The sequence below is a fragment of the Girardinichthys multiradiatus genome, chromosome 22 (assembly GCF_021462225.1).
Source record: "Girardinichthys multiradiatus isolate DD_20200921_A chromosome 22, DD_fGirMul_XY1, whole genome shotgun sequence".
Lineage (NCBI taxonomy): Eukaryota > Metazoa > Chordata > Actinopteri > Cyprinodontiformes > Goodeidae > Girardinichthys > Girardinichthys multiradiatus.
In genome coordinates this window covers 3,505,835-3,528,819 of record NC_061814.1, presented here as the reverse complement: position 1 = coordinate 3,528,819, position 22,985 = coordinate 3,505,835, and the positions used below count along the sequence as shown (strand labels likewise).

The 22,985-nt window shown below is 40.3% G+C and overlaps 1 protein-coding gene across 1 annotated transcript in view; it reads right to left on the bottom strand.

The window, feature by feature from the left end:
- Positions 1-18,968, bottom strand: part of si:busm1-71b9.3 (cadherin-1) — a 55,395-nt gene extending 36,427 nt beyond the window's left edge. Inside the window, exons 1-3 of the mRNA XM_047351357.1 lie at positions 18,810-18,968; positions 18,206-18,320; positions 4,423-4,511 (exon numbers count right to left, since the gene is read on the bottom strand). Coding sequence (XP_047207313.1) covers positions 4,423-4,511; positions 18,206-18,320; positions 18,810-18,860 — 255 coding nt within the window. The 5' untranslated portion in view covers positions 18,861-18,968. The remainder of the gene's footprint in view (positions 1-4,422; positions 4,512-18,205; positions 18,321-18,809) is intronic.
- Positions 18,969-22,985: the final 4,017 nt, after the last annotated feature.

The window sequence follows — 22,985 nt, the reverse complement described above, 5'->3', positions numbered from 1 at the left end:
CACCCTCTCATCTTTGAAGCTTGGTATGAAACACATCACTAACCTACTCAATGAGAATGAGGAAGATGATGCCCTAACAAAAGAAATGAAAAAGGTAATGATGGACGATCTGCAACAACGTTACTCCCGTGAGAGAGTCAAGAAAGTGATTGCTTCACTGATCCCCGTTTCAAGGACAACTTTAATGAAAATAAGGATGACATCATCAGGTCTGCTGAAGAGGAGGCAATGAACCTGGCAGGTCACACAACCTCACTGCCACCTGAAGAACCACCTGCAACCACTCCTGATCAAGAACAGGGGAACAGAAGTTCCACCACTGCTGGCCCCTCTGCTGCCACAAAGAAGACAAATCTGTCTTCTTTGTGAAAAAAATGACATTAGCAAAACATCAAAGAGTTGAAGCCGTAGATGCCTCCCCAAAAGAGAGTAAAAATGGAGATTAAACAGTATTTGTCTTATGCTCCCATATCCTCTGATGCTGACCCACTGGCATGGTGGAAGACACATGTGGAAGAGTTACCTCTCCTTAGCAGTGTAGCGAGAACATTTCTCTGCATCCCAGCCACCAGTGTGCCCTCGGAGAGGGTGTTCTGTTCCAGTGGACACATTCTCTCACCTCACCGCTCCAAGCTAAACCCAAGAAAAGTGAACATGCTCACATTTCTGCATCATAACTTGGACTAAGAGAAATGAATAGGAGGCTAAGTGAGCAGGTCCAAAAAATATTGAGATTCAGTTTTAAGCTCCTGCCAGCATTTATTCTTATTTATTGTTTTGTATCTTAGAAGTGTTTTACTTTTTTCAAGTATTTATGTTCTGATATTGAGCCATAGGTATAGTGCTTGCCATTAGATTTAGCTTCAGTTATAGGACTGACTACATGTATTTATTTTATATTTATTTTTTTGAAACAAAATATTTTAAATACTAATGTCCAATATGTTTTATTGTTTAAAAATAAACAATAAAACATATTGTTTATTGTTTAAAAATAAAATACTGTTCAAGGGAAAAGTTTTTTTTTTCTTGTTTTTAAATAGACATTTAAAATACACAGTTTAGAGCTGTAATCGTAATACTGTGAAACCGGGATATTTTTGCCCAAGGTTATCATACCATTAGAATCTCATACTGGCCCATCCCTACTTCTCTTCTTGGAATTATAGCAGGCGGAAAACAAATTAGGAAACTCAGGCAATATAAGATCATTTGCAGCTGTGGCAGATTTATGAATCTCTTGTAGTAAGACAACATTTGCCTGTAGTTTTTTATACTCATTAAAAATCTTTAACTTTTTCTCTCTGGTGCCGCCTCCATGCACAATCCATGTGACAAACCTTAGTGTGCCCATAGTTGTACGTGTGTAATTGGCAGCGCATGTTATTATGGAAACAGATAGACCTAAATGAAATCATAGTTAATGCTTGGGGTTGCATGATATAAAGTCCAGAAGCAGAGATATAACAGAGAAAAAGACAGATAATTAAGAAGGTCCTGGGGGTAAGAGATATATGGTTATGTTAAGAGATATTTGTGTATGTGTGTAGATATGTGTGTGCATGTTTGTGTGTGACAAAGAAAAAAGAGTGACAGTGAGGTGTGCTAACAGGCAAAATGAAAGGAGACAAAAAGGAGCAGATGCTCAAAAGCCCAGCCTTGGCCATGCCCACATCTAACAACGTAAACATCATGCTGAGCTGTGCTTGATATTTTATACATTTGCCAGTTATCTAACCTCTTATCTAACCAGAGTGTCTTTTACAAATGGAAACATTTAAACTGCAGCAATTAAACCAATTTCAAATTTTACCACCAAAACACACTAGACAGAGGCAAATTGTTAACAGGTGGCAAGATTCAACTGCAAATGTAGTTATCTTTACATTAGAGGGAGGAAAGTCATCTTGTTCCTGTAGTGCCAAAAATTTTGAAATTTAATAAACATGAAGTTAAATCAAATTTCAAACAAACTACACAAACCGCAACCAGTCAACCCACAAAACACCTAAAAATGTGCCTATGCAGTAGAGCTGATAACCACCAGCAAGAGATGGATACTGTATGATTACCAATCTTTGGCAAAAGGTCTACAAATCCTAAGTTCTAAAATTGTCACAATTGTGATTGTTCTGTCCTCATGAACATAAACCTCGCTATACAGACAGCTAAACACTCTCCTAATCAAAATCCAAGGAACAGGCCGATGTGCTGAGTTCGATAGTTTAAGAAGGATAAAGTGTGACAAAACTGGAAATAAAACAAACAAAAAAATGTTGCATCAACACAACATAGGAGTAAATTCGAATAACTGTTAAACTTCAACACAATATTTGTTTGCTTTATGACTTCCAGATAAAACATCTAGTGAAATTATTCTGATCCAGATGTTTGCATAATCAAAATGTCACCACATGCCATATGAGTTAAATAAAGCATAACTAGCTTAGATCACACACTCTCTCAAATTAGATTTAAAGTATAAAATATATAACTTGTCCAAAACATATAATAATGCATGCATGCTGCTTCAGTGATAACAAACAATATTACTTACAGACAATGCTGTTTATCAACTTGTGAAGCCATGGATGGCAACAGATTAGCACAGGTTAAACTACCAAATGCTAGATCTCGAAGAATAAAATACCCAAAAACCATTAGGGGTGCAAAAGCTGCAGAACAGAAAAAGGCCCAATTCCATTACAGTGCTACAGTGGGGAAAAACAAGTATTTGATACACTGCCGACTTCACGTTTTTAATTTTTATCATAGGTATTCTTCCACTGTAAGTGATGGAATCCTAAACACAAATGTAGAAAATAACATTGTGTGATTTTTAAAAAATGAATTAGCATTTTATTGCATAAATATTTAATCACCTAACAACCAGTAGGAATCCCAGCTCTCACAGGCCTGTTAGTTCTTCTTTAAGAAGCCCTCCTGTTCTCCCCTCATTTTAGTCCGATCAGCCATTTAATTCCAATTACTTATGTCCATGTAAATGGTGATCAAGCCAGCGCATGTCCAGGCCCTTCTGAAGCTTGCCAATGACCATCTGGATGATCCAAAGGAGGAATGGGAGAAGGTCATGTGGTCTGATGAGACAAAAATATAGCTTTTTGGTCTAAACTCCTCTCGTCGTGTTTGGAGCAAGAAGAAGGATGAGTACTACCCCAAGAATACCATCCCTACTGTGAAATATGGAGGTGGAAACATCATTCTTTGGGGATGCTTTTCTGCAAAGGGGACAGGACGACTGCACCATTTTGAGGGGAGGACGGATGGGGCCATGTATCAGGAGATCTTAGCCAATGACCTCCTTCCCTCAGTAAGGGCATTGAAGATGGGTCATGGCTGGGTCTGACAACAACCCGAAGTACACAGCCTGGGCAACTAAGGAGTGGCTCCATAAGAAGCATCTCAAGGTTCTGGAGTGGCCTAGCAAGTCTCCAGACCTAAACCCAATCGAAAGTATTTTGAGGGAGCTGAAAAACCGTATTGCCCAGCGACAGCCCCGAAACCTGTAGGATCTGGAAAAGATCTGGTTGGAAGAGTTGTCCAAAATCCCTCCTGCAGTGTGTGCAAACCTTGTCAAGAACTACAGGAAAAGTCTATAATTGCAAACAAAGGTTTCTGTACAAAATATTAAGTTTTGTTTTTCTGATATATCAAATACTTATGTCATATGCAATAAATTGCAAATTATTTACTTGAAATCATACAATGTGATTTTCTGGATTTTTTTTTAGATTCAGTCACTCTCAGTTGAAGAGTACCTATGATAAAAATGAAATACTTCTACATGCTTTGCAAGTGGGAAAACCTGCAAAATCAGCAGTATATCAAATACTTGTCTCCTCACTGTCTTTGTATACAACCAAGAGCTTATTTATAAGGCCCTTCAAGCAATGCTATCAATTCTGTGCAATGATGATTGTTTCATTATAAATATTTCCAAAACAATTATAATTTAACAGTCATAATAATAATTTATAATTCCTAACAGAAATCATCTACAACATTTAGATATTTAAAATATACAATAAAATTGTTATTCTTGGGCTACTTGCAGTTAATAGTTATAAATAATTATTGGAATTAATAATTAATAACTATTAACCAAAATTACCAAAACTGTATTATCTGTTAACTACAAAAGGTAGGGTCACAGGCCTTTGGACGGCAAATTACTTAAAATTAAAGCTTTGGATCAAACGAGAGGAACCATGATTAAGACTAATACCAGAAATAACACTTTAGCTTTACTTAAATGAACTAGAGAAGGAGGTTTGAATACTGATGTTTGTTGAAGCAAAACATGACATGCAGATTGAGGAAGAAATCTTGATAACATAAATGATGATAAGTTCCTCTTTTCATATGAGCATTTATTTTTGTGATTTCTGAAACTCTGCTTACCATTATTGTCCCATCAGTGTGAACCATGAAATCCTCATCACTGCTGGTGAAAACAAACTCTGTGCCATCTGTACAGTCGGTGAAGTTCACTATAATGGAGGGAAAAATATTAGCTGTTTACTTTGAAGGTTTGGGATTTCAGGAATAAATGGCACACATCTAGTGTGCTACAGAGATCTAGAATTCCTAATAGTAAATGGACAGAAAATCATTTTTAGATTTCAGGTCCTATTAACCCATTTGGAACACTTTTACTATAGAGCCAGATTCACCCAGCTATTCTATTGTTAAGTGTCATGTAGTGAGTTTTAGATTGACCCAGCCGGATTGAAAGAAGTGGAAGATTCCAGCATTGAACTGTGGAACCAGGTGGCTTAACCTGTTAAAGTGGAAGTTAAATTATTTTCCCACAAATGCAGAAATTGAAAGAAAAAAATCATAATAATGAAGAAATTAGGCAGTAATTGGCATTGTATTAGGATTAAAGATGCGATAAAAGACAAATGCGACACAAAATTTTGCAAGTGCAAAGTCACCCGGAAATGACATGAAAGTGGAAGTCTCCGGTCATTCCTTGTGTGAGTGTCAATGATAAACAGTTCAGGTAAAACCCAATAAAGGGCCCCCGACTCCATATTCCCGGAGCACCCCCAACAGGGCACCACGAGAGACACAGTCAAATGCCTTCTCCAGGTCCACAAATCACATGTGGACCGGTTGGGCAAACTCCCATGAACCCTTGAGTACCCTGCAGAGGGTGTAGAGCTGGTCCAGTATTCCATGGCCAGGATGAAAACCACACTGCTCCTCCTGAAGCCGAGGTTCAACTATCAGCCGGACTCTCCTCTCCAATACCCTGGCAGAGGCCATTCCAGGCAGGCACAGGAGTGTGATCCTTCTATAGTTGGAACACACCCTCCGGTCACCCTTCTTATGAAGGGGGACCACCACCCTGGTCTGCCAGTCCAGAGGCACTGTCCCCAACCGGTCATGCAATGTTGAAGAGGCGTGTCAACCACGAAAGCCCCACTACATCCAGAGAATTGAGGCACTCAGGGCGGATCTCATTCACCACCAGAGCCCTGCCACCGTGGAGCTACCTCCTGAGGACGGTTTACCAAAATCCCTTCAAGGCCAACCGGTAGTCCTTCTCCATGGCCTCACTGAACTCCTCCCAGGCCCGAGTATTTGCCTCGGCCACAGCCTGGGCCGTGGCACGCTTGACCTCACGGTACCCGCCAGCCATCTCAGGAGTCCCACAAGCCAACCGCAGCCAATAGGACTCCTTCTTCAGTTTGACAGCATCACTCACTGCAGGTGTCCACCACCGGGTTTGGGGATTGCCACTGCAACAGGCACTGCCGTCCTTACGGCCACAGCAACAGGCAGCAGCATGGACAATAGACGTGGAGAACATAATCCACTTGGACTTTATGTCTCCAACCTGCCTCCGGAATCTGGTTCTCCCGGAGGTGGGAGTTGAATACATGGCCGAGGGCTCCGCCAGACATTCCCAGCAGACCCTTACTATATGCTTGGTCCTGCCAAGTCTGTCCGGCTTTCTCCTCTTACAGCAGATCCAACTCACCACAAGGTGGTGATCAGTGGACAACTCAGCCCCTCTCTTCACCCAATTGTCCAAGACATACGGCTGAAGGTCTATAGACATGACAACAAAGTCAATCATCGAACTCCTGCCTAGGGTGTCCTGGTGCCAAGTGCACTAATGAACACCATTATGCTTGAACATGGTGTTCATTATGGACAATCCGTGACCAGTGTGCCTCGATTTATTGGTCCTCATGAAGGCAAAAATCCAGAAAATCACATTGTGTGATTTATTTTCCTTTTTTTGTTCTTTTTTTTTCATTGCGTGATTTTTAAGTAATTAATTTGCATTTTCTTGCACGAGATAAGTATTTGATCACCTACCAACCAGTAAGAATGCTCTCACAGGCCTGTTAGTTCTTCTTTAAGAAGCCCTCCTGTTCTCCACTCATTTTAGTGCGATCCACCATTTAATTCCAATTACTTATGTCCATATAAATGGTGCAATTCGATTCTTTTTTGTTTTCTAATTCAAATACATTTTAATCCTATTGTGAAATTTTGTGCATGTAAACATAGCTAATCACCTGACGAGAGCCAGGACCACAGTCTCAAAGAAGGCCATTAGTAACACACTACGTCGTCATGGATTAAAATCTTGCAGCACACACAAGGTCCCCCTGCTCAAGCCAGTGAATGTCCAGGCCCTTCTGAAGTTTGCCAATGACCATCTGGATGATCCAAAGGAGGAATGGGAGAAGGTCATATGGTCTGATGAGACAAAAATATAGCTTTTTGGTCTAAACTCCTCTCGTCGTGTTTGGAGCAAGAAGAAGGACGAGTTCAACCCCAAGGACACCATTCCTACTGTGAAACATGGGAGTAGAAACATCATTCTTTGAGGATGCTTTTCTGCAAAGGGGACAGGACAACTGCACCGAAGGGAGTATGGATGGGGTCGTGTATCAGGAGATCTTAGTCAACAACCTCCTTCCCTCAGTAAGGGCATTGAAGATGGGTCATTGCTGGGTCTCCCAGCATGACAACGACCCAAAGCAAACAACCAGGGCAATTAAGGAGTGGCTCCGTAAGAAGCATCCCAAGGTCCTTGAGTGGCCTAGCCAGTCTCCAGACCTGAAGCCAATCAAAAATCTTAGGAGGGAGCTAAAAGTCCGTATTGCCCAGGAACAGCCCCGAAACCTGAAGGATCTCAAAAATATCTGTACGGAGTGGTCAAAAACCCCTGCTGCAGTGTGTGCAAACCTCGTCAAGAACTACAGGAAACGTCTGATATCTGCAAACAAAGGTTTCTGTACCAAATATTAAGTTCTGTATTTTTCTGATGCATCAAATAATTATCTCATGGAATAAAATGCAAAATATTACTTAAAAATCACACAATGTGATTTTCTGGATTTTTGTTTTAGATTCCATCACTCACAGTTGAAGAGTATACCTATGATAAAAACTAAAGACTTCTACATGCTTTGCAAGGGGGAAAACCTACAAAATGGGCAGTGTTTCAATAATTTTTTTCTCCTCACTGTATGTATATGTAATATAAATATATAATATATGTAAATATATAACACAGGCTTTTAAGGTAGCTGTAATTAAACCTTTACTTTAGAAACCTTCACTTGATCAAGGGGATTTACTGAATTACAGACCAATAATCCAATCTTCCGTTTTATCTAAAAGTCTCGAGAAAATAGTTGCTAATCAAGTGTGAGACCATTTACACAGCAATGATCTGTTTGAAGAGCTTCAGTTAGGTTTCAGAGCTCATCATAGCACGGAAACAGCACTAGTGAAAAGGACTTGTGTTGGTACTTGTTCTGGAAGATCTTAGTGCTGCATTTGATACAGGCGATCACAATATTCTCTTAGAAAGGCTGGGACATCCTGTATGAATCAGGGCAACAGCATTAGGCTGGTTTAAATCTTATTTGTCTGACAGAGTCCAGTTTGTTCATGTAAATGATAAATCATCTTTAAACTCCAGGGTTAATTGTGGAGTACCACAAGGTTCAGTTCTTGGGCCAATTCTCTTTACTATATATATCCTTCCAATAGGTTAAATTATCAGTAAGCATGATACATTTTCACTGTTATGCTGATGATACTCAGCTTTATTTATTCATAAATGCTGATGAGCCTAACCAGTTAGATAGACTACAAGCATGTCTTAAAGACATAAACACTTGATGACTTTAAATTTTCTGCTTCTAAATTCAGACAAAACAGAAGTTGTCATCTTTGGACCAGAGTCTTTGAAAAAGAAACTGCTTAGTCAATCACATAAAGTGGACGGCATGAAATTGACCTCTGGTAATAAAGTAAAAAACCTTGTTAATAATACCTTGGTGTTATTTTTGACCAGGACATGCCATTTAAATCCCATATTAAACAAGTTTCTAGGATTTCTTTTTAACCTCTGGAATATTGCCAAAATTAGAAATATCCTGTCCAGGAGTGATGCTGAAAAACTAGTCCATGCATTTGTTACTTCAAGGCTGGACTATCGTAATTCTTTACTATCAGGATGTCCACAAAATGCAGTTAAAAGCCTGCAGCTGATCCAAAATGCTGCAGCATTTCACAAAGATTTATGATGAAAATTAAAAAGGGAGATCATATTTTTCCTATTTTAGCTTCTCTTCATTGGCTCCCTGTTAAATCCAGGATATAATTTAAAATTCTCCTTCTCACATATAAAGCCCTTAATGATCTTGCTCCATCATACATCAGAAATCTAAATGTTCCATACATTCCTAACAGAGCACTTCATTCTCAGACTGCAGGTGCTGGTGTTTCCTAGGGTCTATAGAAGTAAAATGGGAGGCAGATCCTTTAGTTATCAGGCTCCTCTTCTGTGGAACCAGCTCCCAGTTTTAGTCCGTGAGGCAGACACCCTGTCTACTTTTAAAGCTAGGCTTAAACATTTCCTTTTTGATAAAGCTTATAGTTAGAGTGGCTTAGGTTATCCTGAGCTATCTCTGTAGTTATGCTGCTATAGGCTTAGGCTGCTGGAGGACATAATGACCACCTTCACTCTCTGTGCTACATTCTCATTCTACTCCCCAATTTTGCGTTATTTGCTGTTATTTTAGCTTTTAACTCTATGTTCTCTCTCTGTTTCTCTGTCTCTCTGCCAACAACTTAATCTTAATGTTCACCTTAAACAGATGATACACTTGGCCCTGTCTTTCAGTGATTAACCCAGTCTCTCCTAGACATAGCTACTGGCTGAGCTTCTACTTTGACTAACCATGTGTGCTTCTTTCATGCTCTAGCTTTGAAAACTGGCTCAGAGTTAATCTGTTTAGGTGTCTTTCTCTCCTAGATGAAGCCTCTAAAGGAGCTACAACCATTAATGTTTCACTTTTCTTTCCTATAGAAAGTACTACTGGATTAGTGCTTCTGTGTTCTTTTTGAGTCTCTGCTCTGTTTTCTCAAAACCGCAGTTGGTCGTGGCAGATGGCAGCTCACACTGAGCCTGGTTCTGCTGGGGGAGTTTTCCTCTCCACTGTCGCTTCATGCATGCTCAGTATGAGGGATTGCTGCAAAGTCAATGTCAGGGACTGTGCAGTTATGATTCATGCCATCTGAGAAAAATAGACTGGTTCAATTGGATGGCCGTCCACACGTCGCAGCACGTGTGCTCTGCAATCTAATGACAGCTGACATTCGTCTTCTGACTCTGTTTCATCTCTCTCTGATAGTGACTGAAATATAACCAAAGAAACATCAGATTCGTCACTACTGCATGTGTTGCTGGCCATTGTAGCAGCGGTCAGTTTACGTGCCGGTTCCCCTTTAACATCGCAAAGGAGAAGTCTGGAAGAGCCTTTTTAGTGAAATCTACGAGTATATATCCCATCCACTGTTCATTTGAGTGGCATGAACTTACTTTTTAAAATATTTTATTTATGTTTCCTTTCCATAAATGTAATTGGATTTATCATAAAAATTCGATGTCACGGGCACTTTAAGCCCTAAGGGTTTTAGAAGCATTTTCAGCCTGAAAAAATATACCTGAAATAAATCAAGTATAGCTCTTCAGTTATAAAGTCTAAATGCAAACGTTTGATACCTTTTTCAATTGTTAGAGTTTTCTTAAAGTTACCGATGTTACAGGATACAGGAAAAAAGGAAAGAAAATATGTAACTGCTTATTAAATGCTTTATTAAACGTTGTACTGCTTCATGCACTCTAGATTAGCTTTCTTTACACCCACAAACCACACTGCTTTATTCAGTTATAGTTAAAGCCACTCAAGGCTAACACATACATTTACCAATAACACGAAAGGAATGTGCTCTGCCTCCTGACTCAAGGGAGAGCCTAGTATATTATGGGTTTATTCACACCAGGAAAGTCCTTTGTCCGTTTGTTTGGTCCAGACCTAAAGCGGACTTAATTTTTTTCATTTGGTTCGGTTTGCTTTCACATCGTACTTTTTACAAGTGAACTATTACTTATTAACAAAGCCACACGGCTGACAATCATTGTTCCTATTGGACAGAAATGATGGGGCAGGACAGAGCACCGACCAGGAAAACAACTGTTGCATGCAGCCCCTCTGTTTTGCATATGTGTTGTTATTGCAGCTGCAATATCATTGTGAGGGTAAAGAGCAGCTTATTCAACATTGATTTTGCAACTTTCTATTTATAATTTTGGAACAGCATCGGAGGATGCGTGATGCAAGCCGACGGAGACAATGTGCTCTGCGTGCCCTGTCCCACATGCCAGTAGCAGCATTGCAAAGCAACATTCAGCTGATCAGGTATGATTTCAGTACAATGTACACCTTTGCTACAGGCTATGGTGGCTTGTTAACTCCAAAGAGACCTATGTTTTCTGTACTTGGGTCGGATCGGGGTCCGTTCATGTTCAGATAATAAGCGAATCGCACCAGGGTCCGTTTGGAAGTGGACCGAGACCACCTCCAAAAGGTGGGTTTCTGTCCAGTTGTTTGGACCAAGGGGGGAAACGAACTCTGGTTTGTTTAAAGTGGACCATAAGTAGCAGGTGGGAATACACCCTATTATGTGTATCATTTGTTCGGGGAGTTCCATGTTCTTCATCCATGAGAGGAGAAGATTGGGCCCCGGTACGGAGTTGTACTATTTTTCTGCTTTAGCTATGCATTTAAAATAATTGAAACCTACTCACAGAGTTGTGGTATCTCATTTAAAATTTAAAAGGTAAGAGTAGTCTCTTTGCCAGTAAGAAAAGGACTGGAGTAACCGCAGCATGGTTACAAAACAGTGGAACCACTATTGAAACTGTTACTATGTCTTGTTGGGACCATAGCCATGGATTTCAACATCAAAACATCTGGTAGACTTGGAGTTGACTTATTTTTGTTAATAAATTCTTGTATTTTAAGAAATTGTGTGAATTCATTCCATGTGTGTGCAGAGTTTTTGCTGTTCAATAATGTCAGAGCTCATCTCACACCTTTCTATTTTGTCCGAATACCATTGCCTTAATGGGCTGGTATCCACAGGACAACACTTAAGAGACCGAAATATTATTTGATAAAATATTCATATTTAAATATTAATATTAAATATTAAATAATATGATCAGATTCATAATCATGACAATTGGCGTCCCTGGGTGGGCATTATTATGAACAGCTTTCACTGTACATAAATGAGAATGAATAAACCACAACTGCACATTATTGAGGTACCGAGTGATGAGCTTAAAACCAGCTGTCACTGGTCACAATAGGACTCAAAACATCAGAGTTCTAACATCAGATGTCACTAATTATATTCAAGACAACATTATAACTCGTGACATTTCAGGAGTTCACAATTTTAGACTTTCGTCAAATTAATAACTCCAATATCTCCGTGCTAGTAACAATCAACTCTGCTACATGGGCAAAATTTTAGATGTTCGGACTCAGTCTGGTTTCTTCTATGTAAGCAATAACTTGAGACTTGGTTTAACTTCAGTTAACCTCACTGTCCAGACAGTTGCTACACATCTGTATCCAGAGGCTGTGTTTTGTGTAAGGCCACAATCTGAAACTGAATTAACATTGCAGTTAATTTTAGTATCTGACCTAATTTTGATGCATGTATCCTTTCAGGAAGTTTATAGTTTGTTTTATGTTTTGAAAGAACAGGATTTTTGCCAGATTAAATCCCAAAATTTAATCTAATCCACCCTGCCATAAAGGGGGGTGTACCAAAAGTCAAACTGCAATTATTACCCTTAGGAGGTGTAGCAATTTTCTTTTTCCTTTGCATTTTAAACAAAATTCCCTTAAAGGTTAAGAGTAGTGTCTAATCACTAATCCCTCCAAAGAAAGGTGAAAAATTAATGCTAAAATCACAAAATATCTTTAGAGAAAGGAGTAGCATTGTAACACTTAGAGCATAGTGTTGTCACAAGTCACAGGTTGAATGGTCAACTTGTGCGCCCGTTTTACAATCATACAAATGTTTGCAGTATATGTATAGTCAAATATAAATATATATAAAGCTGGACATACATTTGTTAGATGTTGTTGCTTTTAGCAATTTCTCAAAACTTGTTTTTTTTTTTGTAGTGTCTGCCAGAATGATGGAATCAAACTCCATGATTAATTCAGCAGACGTGGAGATGCAAAAGGTTGTTGTTGCTGGTCTCATCCGTTTGTCTCCAGATGAGCGGGATGTTTTAAATCATTTTGACCTTGCTGGATGTGATGAGAGGATTCAGGCGTTGGTAAACGTCATTAAGTATCCGACTAGAGATGCACTGATTTCAGATGTCCTTTGTCAGCTTACCTTGTTGTATCAGCAGAAATCACAACTGGAAGCTAAAAGATATCTTCAGTTACAGACTGCCCATCAGATGACTCTCCAAAGAGAGAATGCTGCAAAGCTTGAGCTCTCAAAAGCTGAGGAGAGGATGGAGAAAGCTGAAGCAAAGTTAGTGGACCTGAAGGCAGATGAGCTCAAGACAGCTTCAGCCCAAAGATGGGAACAGGCCCCCACCTTTCACATACCTGATTTGCATTTTCACTCACAGCAGCTGCAGCAGCCACAGCAGGGGGCAGACCCAGACAGCAGGCATTCAGCACCTACAGAGTCTCCTCCTTCTAAACTTAGTCCAAGTGTTCAACTTACTTCCACAGACCTTAACAGACCTGTTGGAATTCAGATGGTCTCCAGTGGTGTCATGCCAAATCCCATTGCAGTGAACAACCACCAAGATGACCAAGTGCTGGACTCGGCATGCACAAGTGGTCCAATTGGGTGGAAGGAGCACCCTTCTGACCTGATCGGCACCCCTCTCCCTTCTGACTCTGTGTTGACCTCTAGGGGCCAGAAGAGACGCACATGGTTCTCAGGTGACTCAATCCAACCTGACCCACCACCACTTGCACGAGTCCATTCATTAGAAAGCTCTCATTTAAAGCATTAGAAAACGTGTTTTCTTCCCCAGAGGTTAGATCATGATCTTCCACCATTTCATGAACCTAATCAGCGTGACTTCTCAGATGGACATGATCCACCTTGGGAGCATGGTGTCCATTTCAAACAGATTGAATCCCTTGCTAAGGACATAGAAGTTTTTGATCCAGGTAGCCAGGAGTCAAATATTGAAGCTTACCTGTTTGAGGTTGAACATGGTCTTCTTGACTTGCATTTTCCTTCTGATTGCGAGAAGCTGAGGCTCATTTGGAAAACAACAGCTAAGAGTGTTCATGTGTTCATAAAAACTCTTCCTCCCGAAATTAGTGGCAGCTATCCAGCTCTTTGCCAGGCTCTTGGAGAGGAGTACTATGTTTACAGAGATGAAGCCGCTGTCACTATTAATGTTTGACAGTTTTGCAAAAACAGGACAAACCTCCCCGAGAATATTTCCACCATTTGAAGACTGCTTACTTTCAAGGATGTTATGCTCCAGGTCTTGAAGAAAACCACACTTTTAAGTCGTTGTTTCTTCACAACCTCCATGTTAGCATGCAGTACGATGTGACCATGCATTGCATAACAGAGAATCGCTCCATGCAGGAGACTCATATATATGCTCAGCTTGTGTGGGAAACACGTGTCCGTTCAGACAGAGTAGGAAAAGGCAAAGTTAGAGTGTTAAACATTCAAACTGAGAATAGGCCTAAGAAGAAGCACAAAGTCAGTCCCCAAGTGATGCAACAGAACCAGGGAGGTGGTAACTGGCACCACCCAAAAGACAAGCAGCCAGTTAAAAGTTAATAAATTCTTGTATTTTAAGAAATTGTGTGAATTGATTCCATATATGTTCAGAGTTTATGCTGTTCAATAATGTCAGAGCTTGTCTCACACCTTTCTATTTTGTCCTAATACCATCACCTTACTGGGCTGGTATTCACAGGACAACCCTTAATAGGCCGAAATATTATTTGATAAAATATTAATATTAAAATCTTAATATTAAATATTAAATAATATTCTAGATCCATAATCACGACAGTCTGATTTATTTGTGATTAAACAAAGTAAAACTAATTGCTTGAACTGTGCCAAACAAGGAATCAAACTCAAAACAAACAAGTCTTGAATCAGTCTCACACAAACAGCCATGGGGCCTCTTTGTTCTTGAGAAGATGTGGGTGATTGTTGTTTACAGATGTCCTACACAACATATCCTACACAAAAGTAATTACAAACGTATATAGTATAATAACTACAACATTGTTGAAATAGCAGACATGTAACATAAATCTGGTGGAAATAAGAGTACCGTAACTTACTCATGAACTAGCCCCCCCTCCTCCAAAGCCCCTCTTACTCACCCTAGTCGTTGCAGCTGTACAAAGAATATTCCATTTTGATGTCACTGATCTGCAAAATGTCATGCAAAACTTCTGAACCGTTCTATTCCAAACTCTTCTGTGCCATTATAAATGAATGGTTATCTAGCAATAACACAGTGATGGAAACTAACAGAGTAGAGCGCAAGCTGCCTCTAGGGGCCTGTAGATTTATGCAAACTTTGCAGATATCTGATACGCATGCAAATTACGTGACTGGAAAAGGTGCTACAAAGACAAACTATATCTTGTTGGAAAGGTGAGTTTCTCTAATTTCTAATGATAACAGTCATGGGGGTTGTTTTAAAAAGAAAGGTGTTTCGTGTGTAGGTTTTGTTCATAGAGTCAGCCATGTTTGAAGGACTTTTAAATGTCATTGTGTGTGTTTAAGTTGCTATAAAACTAAAAGTATTTGTGCAAAGCTCATTTGGTGAGTTGTTCAGTAAACAATAAAGCGTCCTCTTGTGAAGGAATTAGGAAAAACAAAACTAGTGCCGTTTGATCTAGTTTTAGAGACTGCAGAAAACGGGCATTTTTCCAGTACCGGTATACTTGACCTTAACAGGTTAACTACTGAGGATGTGTGAGTACAATTAGAAGAATGCAGAAGAACTGGGGAAGGGAACAAGGGAAATGGACTAGAAAATGTAGAACGCAAAAAACAAAAAAAAACTACAGACTAATATTAGCAAGATTGTACATCAAAATGCAAGGGTGACTTTTAGACAAGTAAAAAAAAAACTTGGGTGGGTAGAGATGTATTCAAATCAATGGCATGAATACAAAGAAACAAAACTAAAGTGGCAACCCGAGGAGGCATAAAGATCTGGGGGGAAATTATAGAGCCGAAGAGGTAAAAGGTTTTGGTGGGGGACCCAGAGGTTAACCTTAGGAGGCACACAGTTCTGGTAGGTAACCAGAAGGTCACAGGACCCAACGAGAGAGCCAAAGAGGTGCATGGCGAAGGTGCAGAGGTCATGACAGAAGAGATCAGGAGAACGGAACTCAGGAGTATTCTGACAAAGGAGAGATGGAGGCCAGCACTGGAGGAACTCTAGGGGTCAGCCAGAGGGACGCAGGTACACGCAAAGAAGTTTCTCTAGAGGGCTGAGGCTACAGGAACCCAGAAAGGAGTTTCTTTGGAGGCCACTGACCCATGTACCTGTTCAGCAGGTCAGCTGTGAGGTCACTAGGATCTAGTAAGGAACTTAGAATAACAGAGACCTCTGGGACCCACGGAGGACCTCTATAGGTCAGCTGAGTGGCCGCAGGATCCCTCAAAGGATCATAAAGAGACCTGTCTGGGAGTAAATCCAGGAAGCACTGTATTTACTCCCAGACCTGTCTAGGAGTAAATACAGTGCTTCCTGGATACCCTTGAAGAACTCTGGAATGCGAAAAGAAATGAATCCACCTGGGTCAACTCATCAGGTAGCTGGAGAGCAGCGAATGAAGATAGATGCAGAGCCATTCCCTTGTTAGGTAACTCTGGAATAGGAACTACAGGAGGTGGTGAGTTTACCTAGATCTCCTCGTCAGAGAGCTTGCAGACAGAGAATTAAGGCTGATGTGACCCTAGCTAGACACCCCCGTCGGACCTTGACCCAGCTGGACCCCCTAGTCGAAGAACTTCGGAACAAAAACTTGAGAAGTTGGTCAATAGGTTCCTGGAGTCAGTGCAGGAAAGATTTGAAATGGGGGAGGCAGATGATAAAGAGGATGCTTGCTGCATGCTGTTTAAACTGGGCAGACAGTGTAGGAACAGGGGAAACATTGCAATAGCATCAATTATGTTTGCAGCGTCATATCTTAGCTCCATATACTCCTTTGCCTCTCTCCAATACTTTTGGAGAACTGAGTGCGGCAAAGGGTGGTCTCCCTCTTGGATTCAGCATTAAAAAATATGCAGCTGCTTTTAACCACCGCCACAGCAAACTTTGCTTGGTCGCGGCGTACGCGTAACACAAGATAATATTTCTTAACCTCAGCGATTGTCCCAACAATGTGACAATGGACACAGCCTGCTGTGTCCATTGTCTGGCTGGATTCTTCTGTTGTGTGGTGTGATTGAGATGGATCCAAATACAAAAAGGACATTGAGAGAAAAATGGTAGTGAGGAGACTATAATAATCAAATTAAAGGAAGGTATAGCATCTGGCTCAAGGAAAACAGAACATGGAACTAGGGAAAGAGAAACGGAAGAAATCTAGCAATGAACAATGAAACCAGATAGTTTAAATATTGAGGGGATTTAGATTAGTAGACTGAAAACCCGGTGAATACTATAATTTTTAGGACTTTCTGTCAGGACTCTCGGATGTTTGTGTGGAGTTATATGTCACCACTGGAGGGTGCTGTTAGGCCACAGATACCGGAGGATGGATCTGAGCAGGTGTGATCCTGCATGCCTGCACCTATGTGGTAACCCAATGCCTTCTGCTTTCTCATGATTCTCTCTGTGTTATTTTCCTATGCTATGAATCCTTGTGTTTCTCTTCCACCATGACAAACCCCTGAGCTGAGACCATGTTCCTCATCTGTCTGCTCCTGGATCTATAGTCAAAAGACGCCTGCAAAAAACTATAACCTTCTGGTCTTTATTCCACAGTGGGCAACCCCAAGGCTCTTCATCATCTACTTCCTCGGTATAACTGTCCGCTCTCCAATGCACCTCCACTGCTCACTACAGCATTGCCCTCCATCAATGGGCAACAAGTCACCACACAGACCTCTCCCGCCAGATTACCACTCACTCTCCCTGGTGCTCTTCTTCTACACCAACCATAAGCCTCCTTTATTTCCTAATTGTGGATTATTTCCCCTGCTCACCTCTTCCTTTCCTCCCAAATGAATCTGCTGACCTGTGTTCCAGAAAACCCCAGATCAAGACCTCCTTCACATTTATTATCATTTTCCCCAAATAAACAGCTTCAAACTTTCTTCTGGTCTCCTGAGAGTATTCTTGCATGTGGGTCAGGTGTTTAAACAAATCTATGACACTTTCATAGGATTGCATTACAGCTAGGGAAGAATCAAGAAGAAAATGAGGGAAGGTGACAAGTAAACATAGAAGTATACGAAGAGGGAACTAAACAAGAAACAAAAAGGATCTTAAGAAGGCAAAACTAAACTTTAATTAATACTAACATTAGAATCTAAAAAAAAAAAATGCAAAGAGAGCAGAATACAAAAAAGAACTAAAAAACCTAGCACAATGGCATAAACATGCCAAAGTAACCCAAATACTGAAAACAAATCTAAACATAAAACCTACGGATCATGACATTATGTGCCTTGCCCAAAATAGCATGTAATGCAGGAGCTAGAATAAATCTCCAAAGTTTCCTTTCCCAACAGAACTCCTTGTCTCACTTGTCAATGCTGGACAACACTAAGGTGTATACAACAGCAAAGTTATTCTCACCTTTTCCCAAAATTGTGCCCTGCCTCAGATGCTTTCCAGTCACCTTAAATAAAATTATTTTGCCCTCAAATCCTGAGGTACATCGTCTGTCTTCAGCAGGCCCTCCTGGTAAGGCCTGGGAATGAAAAAAAGTGTTCAGTAAAGTGCAGCTCTAATAAATGGGAGACAAATTATGGAAACCATTTAACTTACCTGAAATCAAAAAATATAAAAATAAAAACTGCCAAGACTGCGATCAGTGCTTATTAGTGCTTTGATTTAAAAAGCAATGTTCATTTCTTGCATATATTACTTTTATGTGTAGCCATGTCCCTTTTGGTATGTGTTAAAGGTTTAGACCAACATACAGTTTCTCAATACAATATGTAGGCGAGTCGAAACTAAATGACAGAAACCTGAGACTGGGACATGGAATAGATTTATTATTTATGTAAGTTATGTTTTCTGAAATCTTTGGTGAGCCTGAACTGAAAAAGAAGTAATGCTCCTCTTTACTTATTAATTTTAGGTAAACAAACAGAGTCTGTTGTTAATGATCCAGCCACTGTTTACACCTACCGAGACTAAAGCAGATTGCAGAAGAAAGTCAAACCTGCAGTCTTACCTGAGCACTGGAGAATACAACACACCAAACTGTAAACCAAATGGTGTCCATCTGTCCTCAGTGCAATATGCTTTGTAATGTAAAGTAGTTTGTGTCGTTGCAGGTAGTTAATCTGTGTCTTCCTTCTCGTCAATGAAGAATGAAATCCATCTCGGCAAACATGTGACATCAGCATGGATGCGTGCAGGATTTAGGTTCCTTATTTGGTCATACAGACTGAACACAGGAGGAGGAGGAGACAGAAACTGAGAGCTTCTGTTTCTTTCTGTTATTTTACAGGTTGCAGATAAACAGCACATGCATACCAAACAGAACAACGTGATCGGTAAGCACACCATGTTTCCATTTTCTAGTACTGCTTAATCCATGTAGGCCTCTGGTGGCTATCTGCAGTGGCCACTGGGTGAGACACTGCACTGGATAGGTCATCAGTCCATTAAAGAAACAGCAAAGAGGAGCCAAACAATTGCGCACACATTTCCTAAACTCTCAAATAAAGTAAATGGACTAAACTCATATATTGCCTTTCCAGTCATACCAATCAGTCAGTCATTTTCTACCGCTTATTCCATAGTGGGTCGCAGGGGAGCTGGTGCCTATCTCCAGCAGTCTATGGGCGAGAGGCAGGGTACACCCTGGACAGGTCGCCAGTCCATCGCAGGGCAACACACAAACAACCATGCACACACTCATTCATACACCTAAGGGCAATTTAGAGTGAACAATTAACCTAACAGGCATGTCTTTGGATTGTGGGAGGTAGCCAGAGTAACCAGTGAGACATGCATGCACAGGGAGAACATGCAAACTCCATGCAGAGAGACCCCTGGCTGGGATTTGAACCCAGGATATTGTTGCTGCAAGGCAACAGTGCTACCAACTGCACCACCAAGCAGCCCCTTACCAACCATTGTAAGCGATTTACAATAGGGCCACATTCAGCCAGTCACACTCACAAATGCACACACATTCATACACCAATACGAAGATCGGTAAGCAACTTGAGGTTAAATGCCTTGCCCAGGGACACATCGACATGTGGTACGAATAAGCTGGAATCAAACCCAACAACTTCTTGTTTGGTAACACGATTATTTTTTAGACTTAGCCACTGTAGCCTCTCTGTCCTCAGCTTTGCAAAGTGTTTGGTCATCCTCATGCATATGCCTTTGTGTTTTGGAAAATATTGAAATATTGAGTGTAATAGTTAAAATTATTTTTTTCTCATTTTTTGATATACTGAAGCATATACACACAACCAATAGGTGTAAAATACTAGATCCTGTCCACATGGAGACAAAGACAGCACCTTCTCAAAAATGAATTTAGAAAAAATTTCATCAGTTTATTTAATACAAGTGAATTTTCTGCCATTTTATTTTTCCTCCCCAATTTATTTCTTTCATATTTATTACCACTCAAATATATTTAAAACATGTTTTTTTCCTCAAAAATATATAAAATTATTTTGCTGTCCTTTTATTTCTTAAGCACCGATACATTTTCCATTCTAATATATGGAGTTTAGACGAAAATTCAGAATGAAAGACTCACCTTCACTGTCTCCACCTTCCAATGACTCTTCTGTGCGTCTCCCGGCCATCCAATCAGCATCCTGTCCGTCTGATTCTCCAGCCAATCACCTTCCGACGCCTTGCTTTTAAAGGACCTTCAGCTGTGTTCATCTTCGCTTGTCAGCTGAGCTCATCCCTCCTCCACCCCACCTCCACCATCTTCCTTCACATCTACTCCTGGCTTCCTCGCTCCCTGGCCGCCAATCCACCACCAGTGTTGGATCAGGGGCAAGACATCTCTAAATCTAAGTCTTACAAATGATCATCTTAGCTCATGTCATTCTCAGCATTCATGCCTTCCTCCCAGGTCCGAGCGCCAAAGAAATAACCATGTAATTTCACATCATTAAAACGTTTCTAATTGCCATCCCTTTTCTTTGTGAGTCTTTTCAGATTGAAATCCCTGTTGTATTTTTTTACCCAAGACATTTCCATGAGCCTATTTATTTCCCTCTTTTTTACATTACTGTCTCTGGGGAGTTGTCAGGGGCAGTCTTTGAAACAGTGTCACCATCTCTCCTATTGGCTAAGGACAAGCATCTAGGAAGTAGCTGCTGACCCTCATTGTGGCTGCCTGGTTCTGAAAAAGGAGCTAGCAGAAACTTATTTCATGTTGCTAAGGAATTCAGGAGTGTTGTGGATTTGGTGGTACATAGCGCTGTTAGTTGGGATAGTTTACTGTATCAGTTTTCAGTTTGCCAGTGTATTCAGTTTGACAGATTACTGAGAGGCACTCACTTTTATGGACCCTCCCTAGACAAACACCGGGCTTCTGCAAACAACTTATGCGAGTTAAACACAGCAACATGGTGACAAAGAGGCGCATGCGGGTTACAGTGAGAAGTGGAGCTATGACTTCATCATTTCAGAAAAGTTGCGTTTCGCATGTACACACGGAGACACGGAACCGGCATTTTAAAATCTTTTCACTTTGGTGCTTGGTTTCAAAAACCGCAACCCCTAAACCACAACATACCTTTGTGGATAAACCCAAGCCCATCTTTGTGTGGACATAGCCAATACTAATTCAATTTTTTTTAAAGTATTGTAGCTGTCAAGTTGTGTTCATGTAATTTTATATACAACTAGGGGTCTAAAATTTGTAGTAATGCAGCTTTCCACCTGGTAGGTAATTTTGTGTTTATTCTGAACATGATGGGTCCTGTTAGCAACTTTTGCCATCTTTTTTCTACCAGATTCACTTCTGACCTTTTTAAGGAGTAAACTCAATTCAGTTTATGAATTGAGTTTACTCCTAATCCTCTCAAGACACTTTCCAAGAAAATCCATACAACCCGTATCGAGAAATATATAATCAGATCAATTCCAATAAATAGATGCATTTAAGTTCAGTACATACTGTACATTCCACTTTTAATCTTAGTTGTAAGCAATGCAGTCATGTTAATAATGCCAGTTTGTGAAAGTTATTTAAAATATTTAAAAGTTATTTAAAGAAACCCAGGTGATTGTATTGAGTCACTGACTGTCCACATTCCCTCCTTCTTAGCATGCAGTGAAAAGGAACGACTTGTTTTTAACAGCAAGAAACTTCCAGCAGAACTAGGCTCTGTTTCGTTTTACATAAATTAAGACAAAATTAGTACATAGGGCCACAGTGTTGTTAGACAGGCACTGAAAATTAAAGCACTTTGGTTGAGTCAGTTTTATTCACCAAATTTGTGCACACAAATTTGAAAATTGACGTTGGTTCCACTATGCTCTTAATTAAAACATTTTAAATAGAAATATAAAAAAAAAAGTTTGGCAAATAAAAGGTTTTTTGTAAATACAGTACTGTGTAAAAGTTTTAGGCAGGTGTGAAAAAATGCTGTAAATAAAGAATGCTTATAGAAATATAATTATTGTTTATTTTTAACAATTTACAAAATGCTAAATGAGCGAACCCAAACATACAGCCAAGTCATTAAGGACTATCTTCAGCATAAAGAAGAACAAGAATCACTGGAAGTGATGGTATGGCCCCCACAGAGCCCTGATCTCAACATCATGGAGTGTGTCTGGGATTACATGAAGAGACAGAAGGATGTGAGGAAGCCAACATCCACAGAAGATCTGTGGTCGGTTCTCCAAGATGTTTGGAACAACCTACCAGCCGAGTTCCTTCAAACACTGTGTACAAGTGTACCTAGAAGAATTGATGCTGTTTTGAAGGCAAAGGTTGATCACACCAAATATTAATTTGATTTAGATTTCTCTTTTGTTCATTCACTGCATTTTGTTGATTGATGAAAATAAATGATTAACACTTCTATTTTTGAAAGCATTCTTTGTTTGCAGCATTTTTTTCTCACCTGCCTAAAACTTTTGTACAGTACTGTATGTACAACCCTAATGCCCGGCTGTGGTTTATGGTGTGGACCCCAGAATGCAGAAGCAGCATGGAGTGGTGAGTAGCAAGGTTTTATTAACAAAAACTCACTTTAGCAGGTGGTGGCAGGCAGGCGTGAAACACAGGCAGGCTTGGCACGACAACAGGGCAACAGTGAACTGAGAGTGGCGTAGAGATCTGGGCAGCTAGCTATGGCAGCGTAGGCGAGGACCTGGAGGCCGGCAGAGGTGTAATGGCCTGGGCAACCCC